This window comes from Lucilia sericata, unplaced genomic scaffold (assembly GCF_015586225.1).
Source record: "Lucilia sericata isolate MDLA Ls3-8-SP2 unplaced genomic scaffold, ASM1558622v1 Contig000402F_arrow, whole genome shotgun sequence".
NCBI classification, from domain to species: domain Eukaryota; kingdom Metazoa; phylum Arthropoda; class Insecta; order Diptera; family Calliphoridae; genus Lucilia; species Lucilia sericata.
In genome coordinates this window covers 14,397-35,058 of record NW_023994420.1, presented here as the reverse complement: position 1 = coordinate 35,058, position 20,662 = coordinate 14,397, and the positions used below count along the sequence as shown (strand labels likewise).

General features: G+C 28.1%; 1 protein-coding gene across 1 annotated transcript in view; it reads left to right on the top strand.

The window, feature by feature from the left end:
• LOC119604548 overlaps positions 1-20,313 on the top strand; it is a 63,643-nt gene extending 43,330 nt beyond the window's left edge. Inside the window, exon 2 of the mRNA XM_037957227.1 lies at positions 20,039-20,313. Coding sequence (XP_037813155.1) covers positions 20,039-20,046 — 8 coding nt within the window. The 3' untranslated portion in view covers positions 20,047-20,313. The remainder of the gene's footprint in view (positions 1-20,038) is intronic.
• The last annotated feature ends 349 nt before the right edge of the window (positions 20,314-20,662 follow it).

The window sequence follows — 20,662 nt, the reverse complement described above, 5'->3', positions numbered from 1 at the left end:
TGTGTTTATTTGTTTTTCTTGCAAAAAATTATTTCTCTTCTCTTAGAAAATCTTGTGTGTAGCAGTTTTTATAGAAATTATTGTGTTTTTTTGTAAAAAATCATTTGTATAACAGTTTCAACCAGAGAATCTAGTATATAACAGTATCCTCAAAAAAAATCGTACTTTGAATCGTATTTTCTATAGGAAAATGTTTATATAATAAAATTTTGTATTGAAACTCAATTTAATTGCTGGCAAAATGGGTTTTGTGTTTTTAGAGCCTAAAAGCATGCCATATTTAATTATTTTATCGCCCCTTTTCTTGAGCTATATATTTCATCAATTTTTAACACTTTTTCATATAAAGAAACGAAAATATTTTCTATTAAAAACAAAAATCCTCCTCTTCCCAAAATAGCCTTGACCATGACCATTCCATATTCACACCACACAGTGTATGGTGTGTGTGTTCATATGCAAACAATCATCGTTATTGAATAAAAAGCCATTGTAATCATTATCATGTCTTATCACACAGACAACACAATACATTTCAAAAACTACAATACAATACATGGCCATCCCTTAGCCATCAACATCATCATAACCAGCAGTAACATCATTGTCAGGGACATTTTATTCACAATACAACATCAATGTCGGGTTTTTGCTTCGTTTTTTTTTTTTTAATATTTATATTTTACTTTACAGCTTTCCTTTGTACTGTTCTATAACTGCAATATTTGTACTGTTCTATAACTGCAATATTTTTACTGTGAAAAAAATATTTTTCTTTTTAAATATGAAAAAGGACACTGTTGAATTAAACGCTTGAGCAATAACAAAAGATGTAAAACACTACTATGGGTTATAGAGCTTTTGCTAAAAAAAAACTTATAAAAGGAAAGAAAAGAAAAATGATTCTTCATGGTCATGACCAAAGTTTTTATTTTCGTTTTTATATACATGTATTTGTTGGGCTTTTTTTCTGTATGAGACCATAAATAAATTTCTGTGAAAAGTTATGACAATTTTTTTTTTTTTTTTTTTTTTTGTATACGTTTATTTATATTTTCACTTATTTTTTTGTATTATGAGTCCTTTTTATCTAAATGGCGGCATTTATTGTTATGAAAGAATTTCATTTTATTACCCCTCGGGATATATGCAGTAAAAATGGTAAAGCAGCAACATTAAATGTTATTTAAGTAGATCCATTTGTTTGAAATTGCATAACAGCCTGTAAAACTATGAAAAAGGTCAAAGGTTATAGCGGTTTATTATCTTACAAAACACATTTACAAATTTTCTCTGTATTAGATTTGATACTAGATTAAGAATGCTTTGAAATTAAAGCTTTTTTCAAGAGTAAATGTTTTATTTAAATCTTTCTTTAAAGCATCATACTTTATCCTTAACGGGCCAATCTAAGCCCAGTCAACAGTACAATTTGATTCGAAATTGAGAAATTTTCTCAAATATCTTAAGTTTAAGCTTTTCTTTACCATAAGATAAATTTTTTTAAACTTTCACCTAAATTTAAAGAGAATTTTGTAACTTGAAGTTTGTAAATGAAATGATTACTACCTTTGTGTTTGCTGGGCAATTGGCAAATGTGCTTCGTCTGTAGCAAATTAACAAATTAATTAAAAATTCAACAAGAAAGTTTTTTTAAGAGACTTTCTAAAAATATAAATATTTAAATGCACGTGCTGTTTGCTGTTGATTTAAACAATGAAGATAACAAACATATTTTCCTAACATTGTCTGTCTATCTCTCTATTACACAAGTATAAGGTCAAGATGAAATGAAAATATTTAACACACACTTATATAAAACAAAAATTTTGAAGTGACTAAGTGTCATATAATTTAAAAAAGAGTTTTAAAGGGAAATTGGTTTTAACTAAATGAAATAAATGCTATTCAAAAATGTCCTTAATTAAAGGAAATAAAAGAAAAATTACATAATAACAAAAATTGTTAATGTTTATTGTGTATAACAGTATTTTTAATATAAAATCATGTGTATAACAGTTTTTATGTAGAAATTTTTGTTCATGGCATTTTTCTATAGAAAATAATTTGTATAAAATCATATAGAAAACTTATCTATAACAGTTTCATTTTAGATTGTTCAGAGAATCATTATAATATATTGAGTATAAGAGTTTTTCTATAGAAACTTTTTAATATAACAGCGTTTCTTATAAAAAGTTTGTTTATATTAGTTTTTCTGTAGAAAATTTTACGTATAGCAGTTAATTCTATAAAACATATTTTGTATAACAGTTTTCTCTATAAGAAAATGTTGTGTATTACAACAATCGTTTGGACACCAATATGTTCTATAGGTGTTATTGCATATAACAGTTTTTTCCATGGAACAACCATTTTATAACAATGTTCTATTGAACATTATTTGGACTCCGATATTTTCTGCAGAAAATCTTGTTTATAGAACTATTTATAGAAAATTTATTGTATAAGAGTTTTTTCTATAGAAAATCATGTATAGAAGAATTTTCTATATTGGAAATCGTGCATATGACATTTTTCTCCATGGAATATGGTATGTATAACAGATTTTTCTATAGTATGTACATTGTTTTCCATAAAAGCTTGCGTATAATAGTTTTTCAATAGAAAAATCTTTTGTATAACAGTTATCTCTATAATAAATCTTGTATATAGTATCGCTTTCTGTAGGGAATCGTTTAAATATCAATATTTTCAAAAGTGAAAACTGTATAACAGTTTTCTATTGAGAATCGTATAGATACCAATATATTCTGTAGAAAATCGTATGTGTATATTCACTTATAGAAAAATTTTCGCATAACAGTGTTTTTGTATAGAAAATCGTATGATAAATTATGATTTCGACACAAAAAGCATTGTTCAAAACAGTTTTCCCATATAAACTCTAGTGTATAACAATTTTCTTAATAGAAATTCATCTTTATAACAGTTGTCTTCATTGAATTTTATGTTTATAACATTTTTTTTTGTATAGAAAGATTTTGTATAAAATTCTTTATAGAAAATCTTTTTTATAACAATTTTTTCATAGAAAATTTTTTGTATAACAGTTTTATTGTTAAAAAAAATCATATATAAAATAGTAGTTTAGTTAAAAAACTAGTTTATAACAGTTTTATTGATAGAAAATCGAGTGTATAACAGTTTGCTATAAGAAATCTTGTGTATAACAGTGAATTTAGTAAAAGAAACTTGCGTATGACAGTTTTCTCTAAAGAAAATCGTATGAATAATTATGTTTTCGTTGGAAAATGTTGTTAACAACAGTTTAACCAGAAAAAATCTAGTGTATAACGGTTTACTCCTTAGAAAATATTGCGCAAAAAAGTTTTCTTCTTAGAAAATTATGTGTATAACAGTTTTCTTAATAAAATTTTATGTACATACAAATTTTGTCTATAGCAAGTTTGTGTTTAAAATTATTTATAGAAAATTTTTCATATAACAGTTTTATTCATAAAAATCTTTAGTATAACAGTTTTATTTATAAAAATCATTATGCCCAAGTGATTTCAATAGAATATTTATTGTATAACAGTTTCATTCTTAGAAAATCGAGTGATTTACCGACGTTTCTATAGAAATCTTGAGTATAACAGTCTTTCTTTAAAAAGTCTTGTGTGACCATGTTTTTGCATAAAAAGTTTGTGTATAACAGTTTCTCTATAGGAAATCGCATAAATAATTATGTTTTCGTGTGTATAACAGTTTTCTATTTAGAAAATTGTGTATATAACAATATTTTCTATAGAAAGCTGACACAGTAAACTATTCATAGAATATTTTTCGTATAACCGTTTTAGAAAATCGTGTGTATAACGGTTTTATTCTTAAAAAATCGTGTGCATAAGATATTACTTCATAAAATTGTATGTGTATAACAATTTTGTTTTATAAAAGGCTTTTGTATAAAACTATTGACAAACATATTTTTCATATAACAGTTTTATTCATAGAAAATTGTGTATATAACCGATTTTTCTATAGAAATGTTAAGTAGAAGAGTTTTTCTATAAAAATATTGTGTATAACAGTTTTCTCTAAAGAAAATCTTATCAGTAGTTATGTTTTCGTTTCAAAATATTGTGAATAATAGTTTTTCCATATAAAATCAAGTATATAACAGTTTTCTTCCTAGCTTTTTATTGTGTATTAGAATTTGTATCTATAGTAAGCTTTCGCATTAAACTATTTATAGAATATTTTTCGTATTACCGTTTTAGAAATTTGTGCGTATAACAGTTTTATTCTTAAAAAACCATGTGCATAAGATATTACTTCATAAAATTGTATGTGTATAACCATTTTGTTTTATAAAAGGCTTTTGTATAAAACTTTTGACAAACATATAAAAATTTTAAGTATAAGAGTTTTCCTATAAAAAGCCTTATGTTTACATGTTGTAGCTTTTCCATATAAAATCAAGTGTATAACAGTTTCATCCTTAAAAAATAGTTTGTATAACAGTTTTCTTCCTAAAATTTTATGTGTATAAGAATTTATTTTATAAAACGATTCATTGAAAATTTTTCGTATAACAGTTTTAGAAAATCGTGTGTATAACAGTTTTCTTTATAGAATACTATGTACATATATAACAATGTTTTTATAGATACAGCTTTTGTATTCTATATTCATTCATAAAAAAACTTTGCATAACTGTTTTTTTATAAAAAATCTTGTGTATAACAGTTTTCTTATGATTTCGATATAAAATTTAGTGTATAAAATATTTTTTAAAGAAAACTGGAGTATAACAGTTTTTCCATAAAAAATCTTGTGTATAACAGATTTCCGTAAAAATCTTGTGTATAACAGATTTCCGTAAAAATCTTGTGTATAACAGTTTTTTTCATGATTCATAACATATTCCAATATTATCTGTAGAAATGCTTGTGTTTTATACATAAAAAGTCGAGCGTATAACAGTTTTTCGTTTGCTACTAAGTATTCCTTCTATTATAACTGACATTTTCTAGTTGTTGACCACATTCGACAAACCGCCTCCAAGCTTGTAAAATGCAATATTTCCAAATACTCAACTAAATGTAAAATGAATGCAATAATTCAATTTATTATTAGGCAACATGTTGCATTTCATTAGAATATAACTAGAATATGTAAAACACAAAGAGGACATGCATAATTCATATTAGAGCAATAATAATTTAACGAACCATCAACATGATCATCATGAACCCCACACAACAGCTGAATTATCATAGTTCACACATTCACATTTTTTTATTTAAAACGAATGAATGAATGAACAAGTGAATAACCAAACTGCACACTGACCACAGTCGTTGGTATTTTGGTTGCAGCTGTAAGCATGATGTGGAACTCTAACGAATAGATGCATTAGTTATAAAATACAAATGTAAATTTAATTAACACTCAAAAAATACACATCACTGTAACACCCCTCTCTAACTAGTTACAGGGGGTTAGAGTAGTGGATGATAAGGAGGCAACTGGATTTATTTTTACACGAGAATTCTAAATTTTTGTGTTTGCCTCTATACATGAATGTGGTGAGCATTTGTTTTAGAATTTTTTTCTTTCTTTCGGTGAAATATGAATGAAATGACCAAAGCACACAGCCAACCATTAGTTTAGTCACACATTTTATTAGTTCTCAAAAAAAAACTGAAAAACGACGGAATAAACGACGTGGACATGATGTACATGAATGAAATTTGAATTTTTCTTTTCATTTTGTTTGCTAATTTCATAATAAACATTTTTAAGTTATTTTTTGTGGTACTTTTTTTCTAACGAAATCGTGACTTTTTTGTGAAATATTTGGCAGATAATTTTTTTTCTGCAAAAATAATTTTTTTCAAGGTTAAACCTGTTTAATTATTTGACAAATATTAGATAATTATTTTTCGATATAATGTCAAAATATTTCAATAGGTGTTGTTTTTTTTTAAGGAATGGAAAATAAACAAGTGTATTAAAAAAATTTTCAGTCAGATATTAGTGAATCATTATTTAAGTTAGATATCGGCTTTTTAAAGCAACAGGAACCGAAATCTCGAGAGTAAAAGTTAAACGTATTAAAACAGGCATCGGCAGTGAGTGTCAAACAAGCTCTGATTGTTCTATGTGAAAGCATGAATGCAGGAAAGGGATCATTGCTCATACCTAAATCCAAACTTTAAAATTTTAAGATTTTTCATATTTGCAAAGATTTACAAAAAAGTACTATTAAGGAAAGCTTTTATAGACTAGTATTATGAATAGTCTTCGGACTATTATAGGACAAAATATCTTCTATTGATTACATTAAAAAGCTTTGATTTTACGACATTCTCAGTTTATTCTAGAAAAGCTTTCATAAAATATCTAAGAAAGCTTAAAAACTCTCTCAAACGAAGATATTCGACTTTATACTAGGTATAGAGAGATTGCGACAGATGAGCTTTCTTATCGGTATTGTCACTATAGTCTAGTCTATAGTCTATAGTGTAGTCTATAGTGTAGTCTATAGTGTAGTCTATAGTGTAGTCTATAGTGTAGTCTATAGTGTAGTCTATAGTGTAGTCTATAGTGTAGTCTATAGTGTAGTCTATAGTCTAGTCTGTAGTCTAGTCTATAGTCTAGTCTATAGTCTTGTCTATAGTGTAGTCTATAGTAGTCTATAGTGTAGTCTATATAGTCTATAGTGTATAGTATAGTGTAGTCTATAGTCTATCTATAGTCTAGTATAGTCTAGTCTACAGTCTAGTCTATAGTCTAGTCTATAGTCTAGTCTATAGTGTAGTCTTAGTGTAGTCTATAGTCTAGTCTATAGTCTAGTCTATAGTCTAGTCTATAGTCTAGTCTATAGTCTAGTCTATAGTCTAGTCTATAGTCTAGTCTATAGTCTAGTCTATAGTCTAGTCTATAGTCTAGTCTATAGTCTAGTCTATAGTCTAGTCTATAGTCTAGTCTATAGTCTAGTCTATAGTCTAGTCTATAGTCTAGTCTATAGTCTAGTCTATAGTCTAGTCTATAGTCTAGTCTATAGTCTAGTCTATAGTCTAGTCTATAGTCTAGTCTATAGTCTAGTCTATAGTCTAGTCTATAGTCTAGTCTATAGTCTAGTCTATAGTCTAGTCTATAGTCTAGTCTATAGTCTAGTCTATAGTCTAGTCTATAGTCTAGTCTATAGTCTAGTCTATAGTCTAGTCTATAGTCTAGTCTATAGTCTAGTCTATAGTCTAGTCTATAGTCTAGTCTATAGTCTAGTCTATAGTCTAGTCTATAGTCTAGTCTATAGTCTAGTCTATAGTCTAGTCTATAGTCTAGTCTATAGTCTAGTCTATAGTCTAGTCTATAGTCTAGTCTATAGTCTAGTCTATAGTCTAGTCTATAGTCTAGTCTATAGTCTAGTCTATAGTCTAGTCTATAGTCTAGTCTATAGTCTAGTCTATGTCTAGTCTATAGTCTAGTCTATAGTCTAGTCTATAGTCTAGTCTATAGTCTAGTCTATAGTCTAGTCTATAGTCTAGTCTATAGTCTCTATAGTCTAGTCTATAGTCTAGTCTATAGTCTAGTCTATAGTCTAGTCTATAGTCTAGTCTATAGTCTAGTCTATAGTCTAGTCTATAGTCTAGTCTATAGTCTAGTCTATAGTCTAGTCTATAGTCTAGTCTATAGTCTAGTCTATAGTCTAGTCTATAGTCTAGTCTATAGTCTAGTCTATAGTCTAGTCTATAGTCTAGTCTATAGTCTAGTCTATAGTCTAGTCTATAGTCTAGTCTATAGTCTAGTCTATAGTCTAGTCTATAGTCTAGTCTATAGTCTAGTCTATAGTCTAGTCTATAGTCTAGTCTATAGTCTAGTCTATAGTCTAGTCTATAGTCTAGTCTATAGTCTAGTCTATAGTCTAGTCTATAGTCTAGTCTATAGTCTAGTCTATAGTCTAGTCTATAGTCTAGTCTATAGTCTAGTCTATAGTCTAGTCTATAGTCTAGTCTATAGTCTAGTCTATAGTCTAGTCTATAGTCTAGTCTATAGTCTAGTCTATAGTCTAGTCTATAGTCTAGTCTATAGTCCTAGTTCTATAGTTTAGGTCTATAGTTAGTCTATTAGTCTAGTCTATAGTCTACTATAGTCTATTCTATAGTCTAGTCTATAGTCTATTCTATAGTCTAGTCTATAGTCTATTCTATAGTCCTAGTCTATTCTATAGTCTAGTCTATTCTATAGTCTAGTCTATTCTATAGTCTAGTCTATTCTATAGTCTAGTCTATAGTCTATTCTATAGTCTAGTCTATAGTCTAGTCTATAGTCACGTCTATAATCTAGTCTATAGTCTAGTCTATAGTCTAGTCTATAGTCTAGTCTATAGTCTAGTCTATTAGTCTAGTCCATAGTCTAGTCTATAGTCTAGTCTATAGTCTAGTCTATAGTCTAGTCTATAGTCTAGTCTATAGTCTAGTCTATAGTCTAGTCTATAGTCTAGTCTATAGTATAGTCTATAGTTAGTCTATAGTCGAGTCTATAGTCTGCTCTATAGTCTAGTCTATATATACCAGATGTAGAGACATATACGACAGATGAGCTTTCTTATACATAGGTGTTGTTTTTGTACTCAAGAGATCCTCGATTAGCATGACAGCTTAGAATGTTCATAGGAGAGCACTTTACAAATAACAGCATTAAACTAGGCATTAAAAGAGAGAACTCCATCTCTTACTGTTTTTATTTATTTATACAATAACTTGAGAGCTCAAGTATTTTCGAAAGCTTTTAGAAACAAAACTCAGTATTTTCTAGTTTCAAAGTACAATCTAACGTGACTAAGTATAGAGAGAGAGTGCAACAGATAAGCTTCCTTACTGGCATTGATTTTTTAAACATGAGAGTGTTTAGACACTTGTGAAAGCATGCTATCTCTTGACAAGAGCACGAGAGAGCATTTGGTCATTGACAGAGAATGAAAAAGATTTCTCATACTGGGTTTGATTAGTTTTTATATATCTATGTATTTGAGAGCTTTTAGAAACAAAATTCTCTACTTTCTAGTTACCCTCTGTAAAAATAGTTTAAAAGCTCTCTCAAATGAAAGCATTCGACTTTATACCAGGCATAGAGAGAGTGCAACAGACAAGTTTTCTAACTGGCTTAGTTTTTTATACATGAGAGAGCTAAGGTAAGAGTGAAAGCTTGCCATCTTGAGACAAGTTCATGGGAAAGTTCTTTGTAAATAACTGATATAAGCTGGACATCGGTAGAGTTTAAAAAAGAGTTCTCTTATGTCAAAGCAAGAGAGCTTTATTGCTTTCAAAATTCCCAAAGTTTTCCCTATAACAACTACTAATCTAAAAAAAACATTATCTGCAACCTTGACTAAGAAAGAAAATATTAATAATATATTAAAAAAAACTCTTACAAGTTTTCAATAAATAAATTTTAATAACTTTTTTTAATATTTACGCAAAATGTCCAACTTACATGTGTTATACTACCCTCACGGCCATAAACTATTCGTTTTTTAATATTAAAGAAATTTCCTGGAAATCCTTTATTCTAACTTATCATTGCTGTATATTGAAAGAGAAAACATACTAAGCCTATCTAATATCCTTCTTAATCCCTAAAAATATTTCTAATAATATTCAATAACTATGTCTGTCTGTCTGACTGTTGGTTTTGCCTGCCTCAATGAATAAGTAATATAAAAGTGTGTAAATCCTTATGAAAATAAGTAAAAAGAACATAAAAACTGTTGTAAGCTAAAATATGTTTTTCTAGAAATTTAATATATTTTGTTATTATTTGTATATTAATGGGGTTTTTTGTTGTTCTCCCTCTTGTATTTGTTATTGTCTATATCTCTTATGTCACTTTTCAGTCACTTTCAATATTTTGTCTTTCCTTTTGCCTCACCATCATCATCAAGTTCAACAATTTCTAACAAGTGTTTTTGAAATAAACGAGAAAAAAAAACAATTCATTTCCTTTTTTATGAAATCATCAATATTTTTGTATGTATTTGTTATATTTTTGCCTTCACACTTGTACTGTGTTTATTGTTTTGTATTTTATTCGTTGTATCTTAGGAAGAATAAGTTGTCCTTTGTTTAGCCTTTTAACAATAAGTTTTAGTAACAATAGAAACAAAAAAAAGTTATTGGTTTTTTTATGGAAATGTATTAATTTTTATTCAATATGTATAAGTAAAACTGTAACTTGATCGTAACAATGTAGAAGAGAGATTAAAATAGAATTTACCTCAAGGTTAAATAAAGTTTTATGAATTTTTTTGTTAAAAAAGTAATTTCTTAGAGAAAAATGTTCCGCAAAGAAGTTTTGCAAAATTCTAATTTTAGTGTAGTCTAAAGAGTAGTCTTTAGTGTAGTCTATAATGTACTTTAATGTAATCTATAGTGTAGTCTAGTATATAGTCTAGTGTATATTCCAGTCTATAGTCTAGTCTATAGTCTAGTCTATAGTCTAGTCTATAGTCTAGTCTATTCTATAGTCTAGTCTATAGTCTAGTCTATAGTCTAGTCTATAGTCTAGTCTATAGTCTTGTCTATAGTCTAGTCTATAGTCTAGTCTATAGTCTAGTCTATAGTCTAGTCTATAGTCTAGTCTATAGTCTAGTCTATAGTCTAGTCTATAGTCTAGTCTATTGTCTAGTCTATAGTCTAGTCTATAGTCTAGTCTATTGTCTAGTCTATAGTCTAGTCTATAGTCTAGTCTATAGTCTAGTCTATAGTCTAGTCTATAGTCTAGTCTATAGTCTAGTCTATAGTCTAGTCTATAGTCTAGTCTATAGTCTAGTCTATAGTCTAGTCTATAGTCTAGTCTATAGTCTATTCTATAGTCTATAGTCTAGTCTATAATCTAGTCTAGTCTATAGTCTAGTCTATAATCTAGTATATAGCCTAGTCTATAGTCTAGTCTATAGTTTAGTCCATAGTCTAGTCTATAGTCTATATCTATCTAGTCCATAGTCTAGTCTATAATCTATTCTGTAGTCTAGTCTATAGTCTAGTCTATAGTCCAGTATATAGTCTAGTCTATAGCCTAGTCTATAGTCTTTTCGATAGTCCAGTCTACAGTTTAGTCTATGGTCTAGTCTAATGTTTAGTCCACAATCTAGTCTATAGTCTAGACTATAATCTAGTCTATAATCTAGTCTATAATCTAGTCTATAATCTAGTCTACAACCTAGTCTATAGTCTAGTCCATAGTCTAGTATATAGTCTTGTCTATAGTCTAGTGCATAGTCTAGCTATAATTTTGTCCATAGTCTAGTCTATAGTCTAGTCTATAATCTAGTCTTTAGTCATTGCAGTAGCCCAGTCTATAGTTTAGTCAATGGTCTGGTCTACAATTTAGTCCACAGTCTAGTCTATAGTCTAATTTATAGTCTTGACTAAAGTCTATTCTATAGTTTAATATCAATATAGTCTTATCTGTGGCGTAGCTCTTAGTTTTACTTAATTCCTTTCAACTAATCCCCATTGATTATCAGGCTTATATAAGACAGAGTGTTAAAATAAATTTGGAAGCTTCTGAAAGTGTCAAAAAGTTGCAAACATTTAGCAATTCGGTTTTGCTAAATATATGTATATGTAAAAGTAAATAATTATAAGTTATTCTTTACAAAAGTAATTCTAATTTATGTGATTAGACATTTACTATAACTTTGACAAAAAAAAGACACATATCCAAGATTTTGAGAAGCAAATAATATTAATATAAAGTATATTTTCTTTATTACTAATATTTCTGCTTCATTTCACAAAATTTTATATTTACATGTAAAAACATAAAAATAAAATTTCGTTTTCATGATATTTCCTTATATTGCCTAAAAGTATGCTACACATACTTTAGATATAAATTCTTATATATTTGTTAGAAACAAAAGTTATTTTCTATTAAATAAAAAGTAGAAAAGAAAATAATACAAAAAGTTTATTTTTTTGTTTGTTTTTATTTCTAAATCAGGAAATGTCATCTAACTTTTTTGTACTCACACTTTCGCGCAAAAGTATGTTAATAAATTTTTATTAAATAACTGCCTAAGTATATGTTATGGTTATATAAACATTCATTTTAGGTTAGAAAAGAACAAAATAATCTCTTTATATTTGTTGTAATTTTATTTATACTTTTATAAATTTAATAAAATAACTTTTGTTTATTTATTTATAAATAATTGTCAATGGAAAAAATAAAATGCATTTAAATCGATAAATTGTTGATTTTGCACAATTGACATATAAAATCCTATTAAAAGTTAGACAGTTTTTGTTAAATATTAAAAAATAAAAACTAAAACATTCAAGCATAAAATTTTGCATTAACTAAATAGATATTTGTTAATTGTTGTTAAAAAAAAAACTATTTCTCTTAAATTTAAAATATTAAAAAAAAATCTTTAAAAAATTTCTCACTTTTCTTTCGAGTTCAAAGTCAATGCTAACGACTACAAAATCCCACACAATGTACTCACATGACTTTTTATCAAATATTTAGACATTAAAATTAAAGAAATTTTATTTTAAAAACATAAACACAATAATTTCATAATGTTAAGCCATAAATCTAATAATAAGATAAAAAACAAAAGAATGTAAATATTTACAGCAGACTAAATAGATGATACAGTAGCAAAATAATTTTTAAAAATAAATTTACAAAAAAAAAAGAACATTATGCTGCCAAATTTTCACACAATTTGTGCGTTCATTAACACCAAATGAAAAACATACTGGCGCTGTATAAATGAAAATTATCTTGTCCGTCCATCCGCACGTCTGTAGGTGCGGGTGTGTGTCTTCGTATGTCTTACACTTTAATGTATAATTTAAACAAATTTTCGTTTAATAAAATAAACATTTTTAAATGTTTAATCATTAAAATGTGCGACTAGAAAACAATATACAATAATGCAGTAGACATGACACACACACAAGCATACATACGACATAACCCAGCAAACATTATGTTAAACGTTTTCTGCTTTCTATGGAGGACTGTTGAGAAAAATCATCCCTAAATGTTTAGTCTACAGTCTAGTCTATAGTCTAGTCTAGTCTATAGCCTAGTCTATAGTCTAGTCTGTAGTCGAGTCTATAGTCTAGTCTATAGTCTAGTCTATAGTCTAGTCTATAGTCTAGTCTATAGTCTAGTCTATAGTCTAGTCTATAGTCTAGTCTATAGTCTAGTCTACAGTCTAGTCTATAGTCTAGTCTATAGTCTAATCTATAGTCTAGTCTATAGTCTAGTCTATAGTCTAGTCGATAGTCTAGTCTATAGTCTAGTCTATGGTCTAGTCTATAGTCTAGTCTATAGTCTAGTCTATAGTCTAGTCTATAGTCTAGTCTAGTCTATAGTCTAGTCTATAGTAGTCTAGTCTATAGTCTAGTCTATAGTCTAGTCTATAGTCTAGTCTAGGTCTAGTCTAGTCTATAGTCTAGTCTATAGTCTAGTCTATAGTCTAGTCTATAGTCTAGTCTATAGTCTAGTCTATAGTCTAGTCTATAGTCTAGTCTATAGTCTAGTCTATAGTCTAGTCTATAGTGTCTATAGTCTAGTCTATAGTCTAGTCTATAGTCTAGTCTATAGTCTAGTCTATAGTCTAGTCTATAGTCTAGTCTATAGTCTAGTCTATAGTCTAGTCTATAGTCTAGTCTATAGTCTAGTCTATAGTCTAGTCTATAGTCTAGTCTATAGTCTAGTCTATAGTCTAGTCTATAGTCTAGTCTATAGTCTAGTCTATAGTCTAGTCTATAGTCTAGTCTATAGTCTAGTCTATAGTCTAGTCTATAGTCTAGTCTATAGTCTAGTCTATAATCTAGTCTATAGTCTAGTCTATAGTCTAGTCTATAGTCTAGTCTATAGTCTAGTCTATAGTCTAGTCTATAGTCTAGTCTATAGTCTAGTATAGTCTAGTCTATAGTCTAGTCTATAGTCTAGTCTATAGTCTAGTCTATAGTCTAGTCTATAGTCTAGTATAGTCTAGTCTAGTCTATAGTCTAGTCTATAGTCTAGTCTATAGTCTAGTCTATAGTCTAGTCTATAGTCTAGTCTATAGTCTAGTCTATAGTCTAGTCTATAGTCTAGTCTATAGTCTAGTCTATAGTCTAGTCTATAGTCTAGTCTATAGTCTAGTCTATAGTCTAGTCTATAGTCTAGTCTATAGTCTAGTCTATAGTCTAGTCTAGTAGTCTAGTCTATAGTCTATAGTCTAGTCTATAGTCTAGTCTATAGTCTAGTCTATAGTCTAGTCTATAGTCTAGTCTATAGTCTAGTCTATAGTCTAGTCTATAGTCTAGTCTATAGTCTAGTCTATAGTCTAGTCTATAGTCTAGTCTATAGTCTAGTCTATAGTCTAGTCTATAGTCTAGTCTATAGTCTAGTCTATAGTCTAGTCTATAGTCTAGTCTATAGTCTAGTCTATAGTCTAGTCTATAGTCTAGTCTATAGTCTAGTCTATAGTCTAGTCTATAGTCTAGTCTATAGTCTAGTCTATAGTCTAGTCTATATAGTCTAGTCTATAGTCTAGTTATAGTCTAGTCTATAGTCTAGTCTATAGTCTAGTCTATAGTCTAGTCTATAGTCTAGGTCTATAGTCTAGTCTATAGTCTAGTCTATAGTTAGTCTATAGTCTAGTCTATAGTCTAGTCTATAGTCTAGTCTATAGTCTAGTCTATAGTCTAGTCTATAGTCTAGTCTATAGTCTAGTCTATAGTCTAGTCTATAGTCTAGCTATAGTCTAGTCTATAGTCTAGTCTATAGTCTAGTCTATAGTCTAGCTATAGTCTAGTCTATAGTCTAGTCTATAGTCTAGTCTATAGTCTAGTCCTATAGTCAGTCATAGTCTAGTCTATAGTCTAGTCTATAGTCTAGCCTATAGTCTAGTCTATAGTCTAGTCTATAGTCTAGTCTATAGTCTAGTCTATAGTCTAGTCTATAGTATAGTCTATAGTCTAGTCTATAGTCTAGTCTATAGTCTAGTCTATAGTATAGTTTATAGTCTAGTATATAGTCAGGTCTATAGTCCAGTCTATAGTCTAGTCTATAGTCTAGTCTATAGTCAAGTCTATAGTCTAGTCTATAGTCTAGTCTATAGTCTAGTCTATAGTCTAGTCTATAGTCTAGTCTTTAGTTTTGTATATAGCCTAGTCTCAAGTCCAGTTTATAGTCTAATCTATGGTCGAGACTTTTGTGTAGTCTATCGATTATATTCTAGTATAGTCTATAGCCTATCCCAGACTATTCGCCAGATAAATGGCTTCATTAAAGACTTGAATATAGTCAAGACTATACAGCATCTTTTAGTCAAAATTAGAATCTAGTATGTGTAGTCGGTATTCTACTTCTTAATTTTAATGATGTATTGGTTTAAACACTATTGTAAAATTTAAACCTTTATGTTTGCTGGGTAAGAGTAACGCACACACTCAGCCAGATAGCTCAGTCTTATTGAAATGAGAACATATAATTATTTTTAACTAAAAGAACACTTGTTGTAGACATGAGTGTTTAGCATATTTTAGCAGATCATGATATCCATCTCTGTATGTGCTTGCGTTTGTTGGAGGGAAGTGGGGTTGAAGATCTATTATTGTTAGAGGTTTTTTCTTTTATTGTTTGAAATATATTTTGTTTTAAGGTGAAGTTCATTAAAATTCCTCTAATCTATTGGGTGAAGGTCGTCTGAACATTAAAAAATATGTACTTCTGTTGTCTGTTTTTTTCTTGAAAGAAAAATTTTTCTTGGTGAAGAAAAAGATTATTAATAGAAATTTTGTTTAATTTTTGTAAAAGTAAACATTTTAAAGTTTTTCATTATAAAATATTTGCGCTAAAAAATAAAGAAAATTCCATTCCACTAAATAAAATCTATTTTTAGTTTGATTGTGAAAACTAAATAAAAAATATGTTTTGCTTGCTCCGTTTTAGTTACTTTTTCGGCCTGGGTTTTTTTATTTTGGTTTTAAAATCTCTAACACGTAATTGAGGTTATAATTTAACGATTTTGTTTTATTTAATTAATTACATTGAGTATTTGGTGTATTTGAAAACGTATTGGTTTTGTTTAAATAATTAAACTACGTGAATAGAAAAATAAAAACACAAGTAGAAATACCAGAGAAACCCCCTAAAAGTACACTTCAAATAGTTAAGTGTTGCTGTGTTGTTTGTAACCCTCCAAAGTAGGCTTCACATATTTGTGTGTTGCTCTCCTGTAAATATTTAGCTATATTTAACAAGTCATAAAGCTTATTTATTTTAGTTTTTCTTATATATTTTTCTAATTTTTGCTACAAGAACTCATTTCATTCCTAAGAAAAATAATTTCTCTTTAGAGTATTTTCTTTAGCTAGAGCCTAAAACCCTCATCAATATTAATACTTAAGACATAAACATGTTTTTCATTTATTTATTTTTCTAGTAGTTTTAGTTCATATATTGTTGTTATTTTTTCCAACTAACACTTGTGTATGTCATATCCTTAAACAACTCCCTCTCTGTTTATGTAACATCCAAGGAGGCTCTTATTGATTACTTTAGGTTGCCTTAACTCCTAAAAGTATACTTTATTTACTTTTTTTTTGGGTAGAAATAAAATAAATACTTAAAATGTTTAGTTGTATTTCATTTTTAGCCATTTTATTTTTTATTTCTCTGTTCTAGCAAACATGCTTTGACATGTTTTTAAACCTTGGCAAAAAAATATAAAATATTTCTTCGACATTTATTAGCCAACTACATCTTAAGAGTGAAATAATATTAACAAGACAGGCCTAAAGTTTAAACGAGGTGTATAAGACAAATGTATAAAGGAGAAAAAAAATTTATTTATTTATTTATTTAAGACAAGGATAAGCCACCAACAGCATAGGGTTTTTTTTATAATAAACCTAAAAGTATGCTTTACAAGTGGAAATAACACAAAAGTATTTATAAGTAACTTAGTTTTAAACTAATATTACTCCTTAAAGTATGCTTTAAGTTGGTTTTTCACTATTTTTAATTCAAACTTAAGTTACCGTATATGGTATACATTTACAATTGTCATATTAGCTTTTTTGAGGGGCTTTTTAGCTTATGCAAGTTTGTGTGTTAAACATTTTCCATTTAGATTTTTGCTTTATTTTTTAGCTGTTTGGTTATAGTTGTTTTCTTACTTTCTTTTTTTAAGGATTCTTTTTGGTATTCGTTACCATAACCTCAATTTTGTGTTATGTAACTGCTGCTGTTATTATTATACACATACTTTCTTTTCATTCCTTGCCTTTACTTTCTCATTTTTCCCTTTTTTTTAGTTATTTTTTTGGTACACACAAAATTGTTTGTATTCCTCCCTAGATTCTCGTTATGACGTTGTGTACGTGCAAGTGTGTGTGAGTGATTTTTTTTTTTTTTTTTTTTTTGTAACAACATTCTTTACCATTGTCAATGTACAAGAATGTACAATGAAATCCTAAAAGCCATTTTGCCTGCCACTTCTTGTGAGCAGAACCAAGTAGTTTCACAAGGAGTCAATGTATCTCTTTTCTTTTAGAATGTAATCTCCCAAATGTGTAAATAGTATAGTATTAGACTATAGCTATAGACTAGACTATAGAATCGACTTTTGACTTGACTATAGACTAGGCTATAGGCTAGACTATAGACTAGACTATAGACGAGACTATAGACTAGAGTATAGACTGGACTATAGACTAGACTATAGACTAGATTATAGACTAGACTATACAGTAGACTATATAATAGACTAGACTATATACTAGACTATAGACTAGACTATAGACTGGACTATAGACTAGACTATAGACTGGACTATAGACTAGACTATAGACTGGACTATAGACTAGACTATAGACGAGACTATAGACTAGACTATAGACTAGACTATAGACTAGACTATACAATAGACTATACAATAGACTAGACTATATACTAGACTATAGACTAGACTATAGACTAGACTATAGACTGGACTATAGACTGGACTATAGAATAGACTAGACTAGACTATAGACTAGACTATAGACTAGTAGACTAGACTATAGACTAGACTATAGACTAGACTATAGACTAGACTATAGACTAGACTATAGACTAGACTATAGACTAGACTATAGACTAGACTATAGACTAGACTATAGACTAGACTATAGACTGGACTATAGACTAGACTATAGACTAGACTATAGACTAGACTATAGACTAGACTATAGACTAGACTATAGACTAGACTATAGACTGGACTATAGACTAGACTATAGACTAGACTATAGACTAGACTATAGACTAGACTATAGAATAGACTATAGACTAGACTATAGACTAGACTATAGACTAGACTATAGACTATACTATAGACTAGACTATAGACTAGACTATAGACTAGACTATCGACTTGACTATAGACTAGACTATAGACTAGACTATAGACCTAGACTATAGACTAGCTATAGACTATACTATAGACTAGGACTAGACTAGACTAGAGACTAGACTACTAGACTATAGACTATACTAGACTAGACTATAACTAGACTATAGACTAGACTATAGACTAGACTATAGACTAGGACTATAGAAGACTAGACTAGCATAGACTAGACTTAGACTAGACTATAGACTAGACTATAGACTAGACTATAGACTAGACTATAGACTAGACTAAGAACTAGACTACATATTAGTCTAGACTAATATACTGGCCTATAGACTGGACCATAGACCAGACTATAGACTATGCTATAGACTACACTATAGACTAGACCATAAGACTAGACTATGGATTAAAGATCAGGCTATAGAATAGAGTATAGACTGGTTATAATGTCGAATAAAGACTAGATAGATATTCAAGCCATGAATGGTTAGTAGAATCATTGCTGAACTGCAGGTTATATGTTATTATTTTGGTTGTGTGGGTACATGTGTATTTTAGTATTAAATTGTACTTAAAATGGATACAACAACAGCTTTTCACATATGTGTAACGTACTGTTATACTTTATATTTCTACACTTGTGTTCATTAAAGTAGGGTTAAAACAAATATAATAATGAAATATTGATAAGTGTTATCGCTTTTTCCAAAGAAATATAGTCTTAAATTCCAGCAACTAAGTAACTAACTACTTCCTATAGTATTGCATTATCATAAATTCTAAAGTAACACTTAGTCCTTACTTTTAACTTGAGTTGAAGTTTTTGGGAACGAAACCAAACAGTCTGCCCTTATTTAAACAACCTTACATGTCAGCTCTATCTCTTGCTTCTAATAAAAATTTAATTTTAAACTTTATTATAACAAAAAAAAATATATTTACAAATATTTCCGTAAAAACAGAAACAAAAATAATTGAATTAAATATAACAACAAATCAAATTTGTTTAATAAACTTGAAACGAATTTCTTGGCCAATAGACACAGACTTAAATTACAAACTTAAATAGAGTTTTACAAACTTGAAAATTGAATTGGAATATTTTGAATAAAAAAGGAAATCTTAATTAAAATGTGAAAGATATGAAAAAACAAGGAAGTAATTTTAAAATTTTTAAGCAACAGTGTGTTACAAATAAAAGTTTTTAATCTAACAAAATATAATTAAAATCTTTTTTTGCACTATGGCTTAGTTAGGTATTTAAAAAAGAAGCCCACACCTAAGGATAACTAACGACTACCTAACCTCTGTCTCTTTAACATGTTAATGTATTATGTATGTATGTATGTTCTACTGCAAATGCTTGTTTAATACTGTCTTAAGTGTAGTATATTTATAGGCTGTGTGTTTGTTTAGTTAAAGTTTGCCTACCTTAGGGGATTTTTCTTAAAGATTATGTTAGTTTTTAGTTTTTAAGGGCATTTTAATATCTGTTAAGTTTGAGGCATGTTGATTAAGGTTTTTGTATACATAATTATTTACATATTTATAAAATTATTAAGTTTAAATTAAAAAAATTAAAGTTGATTAATTATCTTGTGTATTTAATAATATAATTAATGTTTTCTTTCTTTTTCTTTTCAGGTATGTAAAGTTCTCTATTTGAAAAGGGAAAGTTTGTAAGATAATCAACAAAAGCAAGTATGAAAAAGCCTTTAAATTTGGGGATGGGTCCACTTACTTTGAAAAGGGTCTAAACTACTTTAACATATTATTGAACATTTTTTATAAATTTTCCTTTAATGACATTTAAGCAAATTTAAGAAAAACTAAGTTTTATTTTCTATTTTAAATCTTTTAATTCTCATTTAGTTAACACTTTGTTTCTTTCCTTAGAAAAAATTTCCTAGAATTGATAAATTTTAAAAAATATTTATCTTTTTTTTTATAAGAATTTTGTCTATAAAAAGTTCATGTTTATAAACAAAAAAAAAAAGCATTTTAATTAAAATATAAAAATTTCTTTATGTTTATAAACTTAATATAAAGAATTCCGTTATATAAAATTAATTATCCCATAATTATAAATAAATTCTTAACGCTTTTACACGTTTAGCACACATACCCAGATAAACATTAAATACAAACAGAAATAATTTAAAATTTTATACTAAAATATTTAAAAATAAATTAATTTAAGAAAGGAATAAAGGAAAAAAAATTAATTAATTAGTATGCGCAATTTGTAGTCAGTTCATTTTTGTAAAA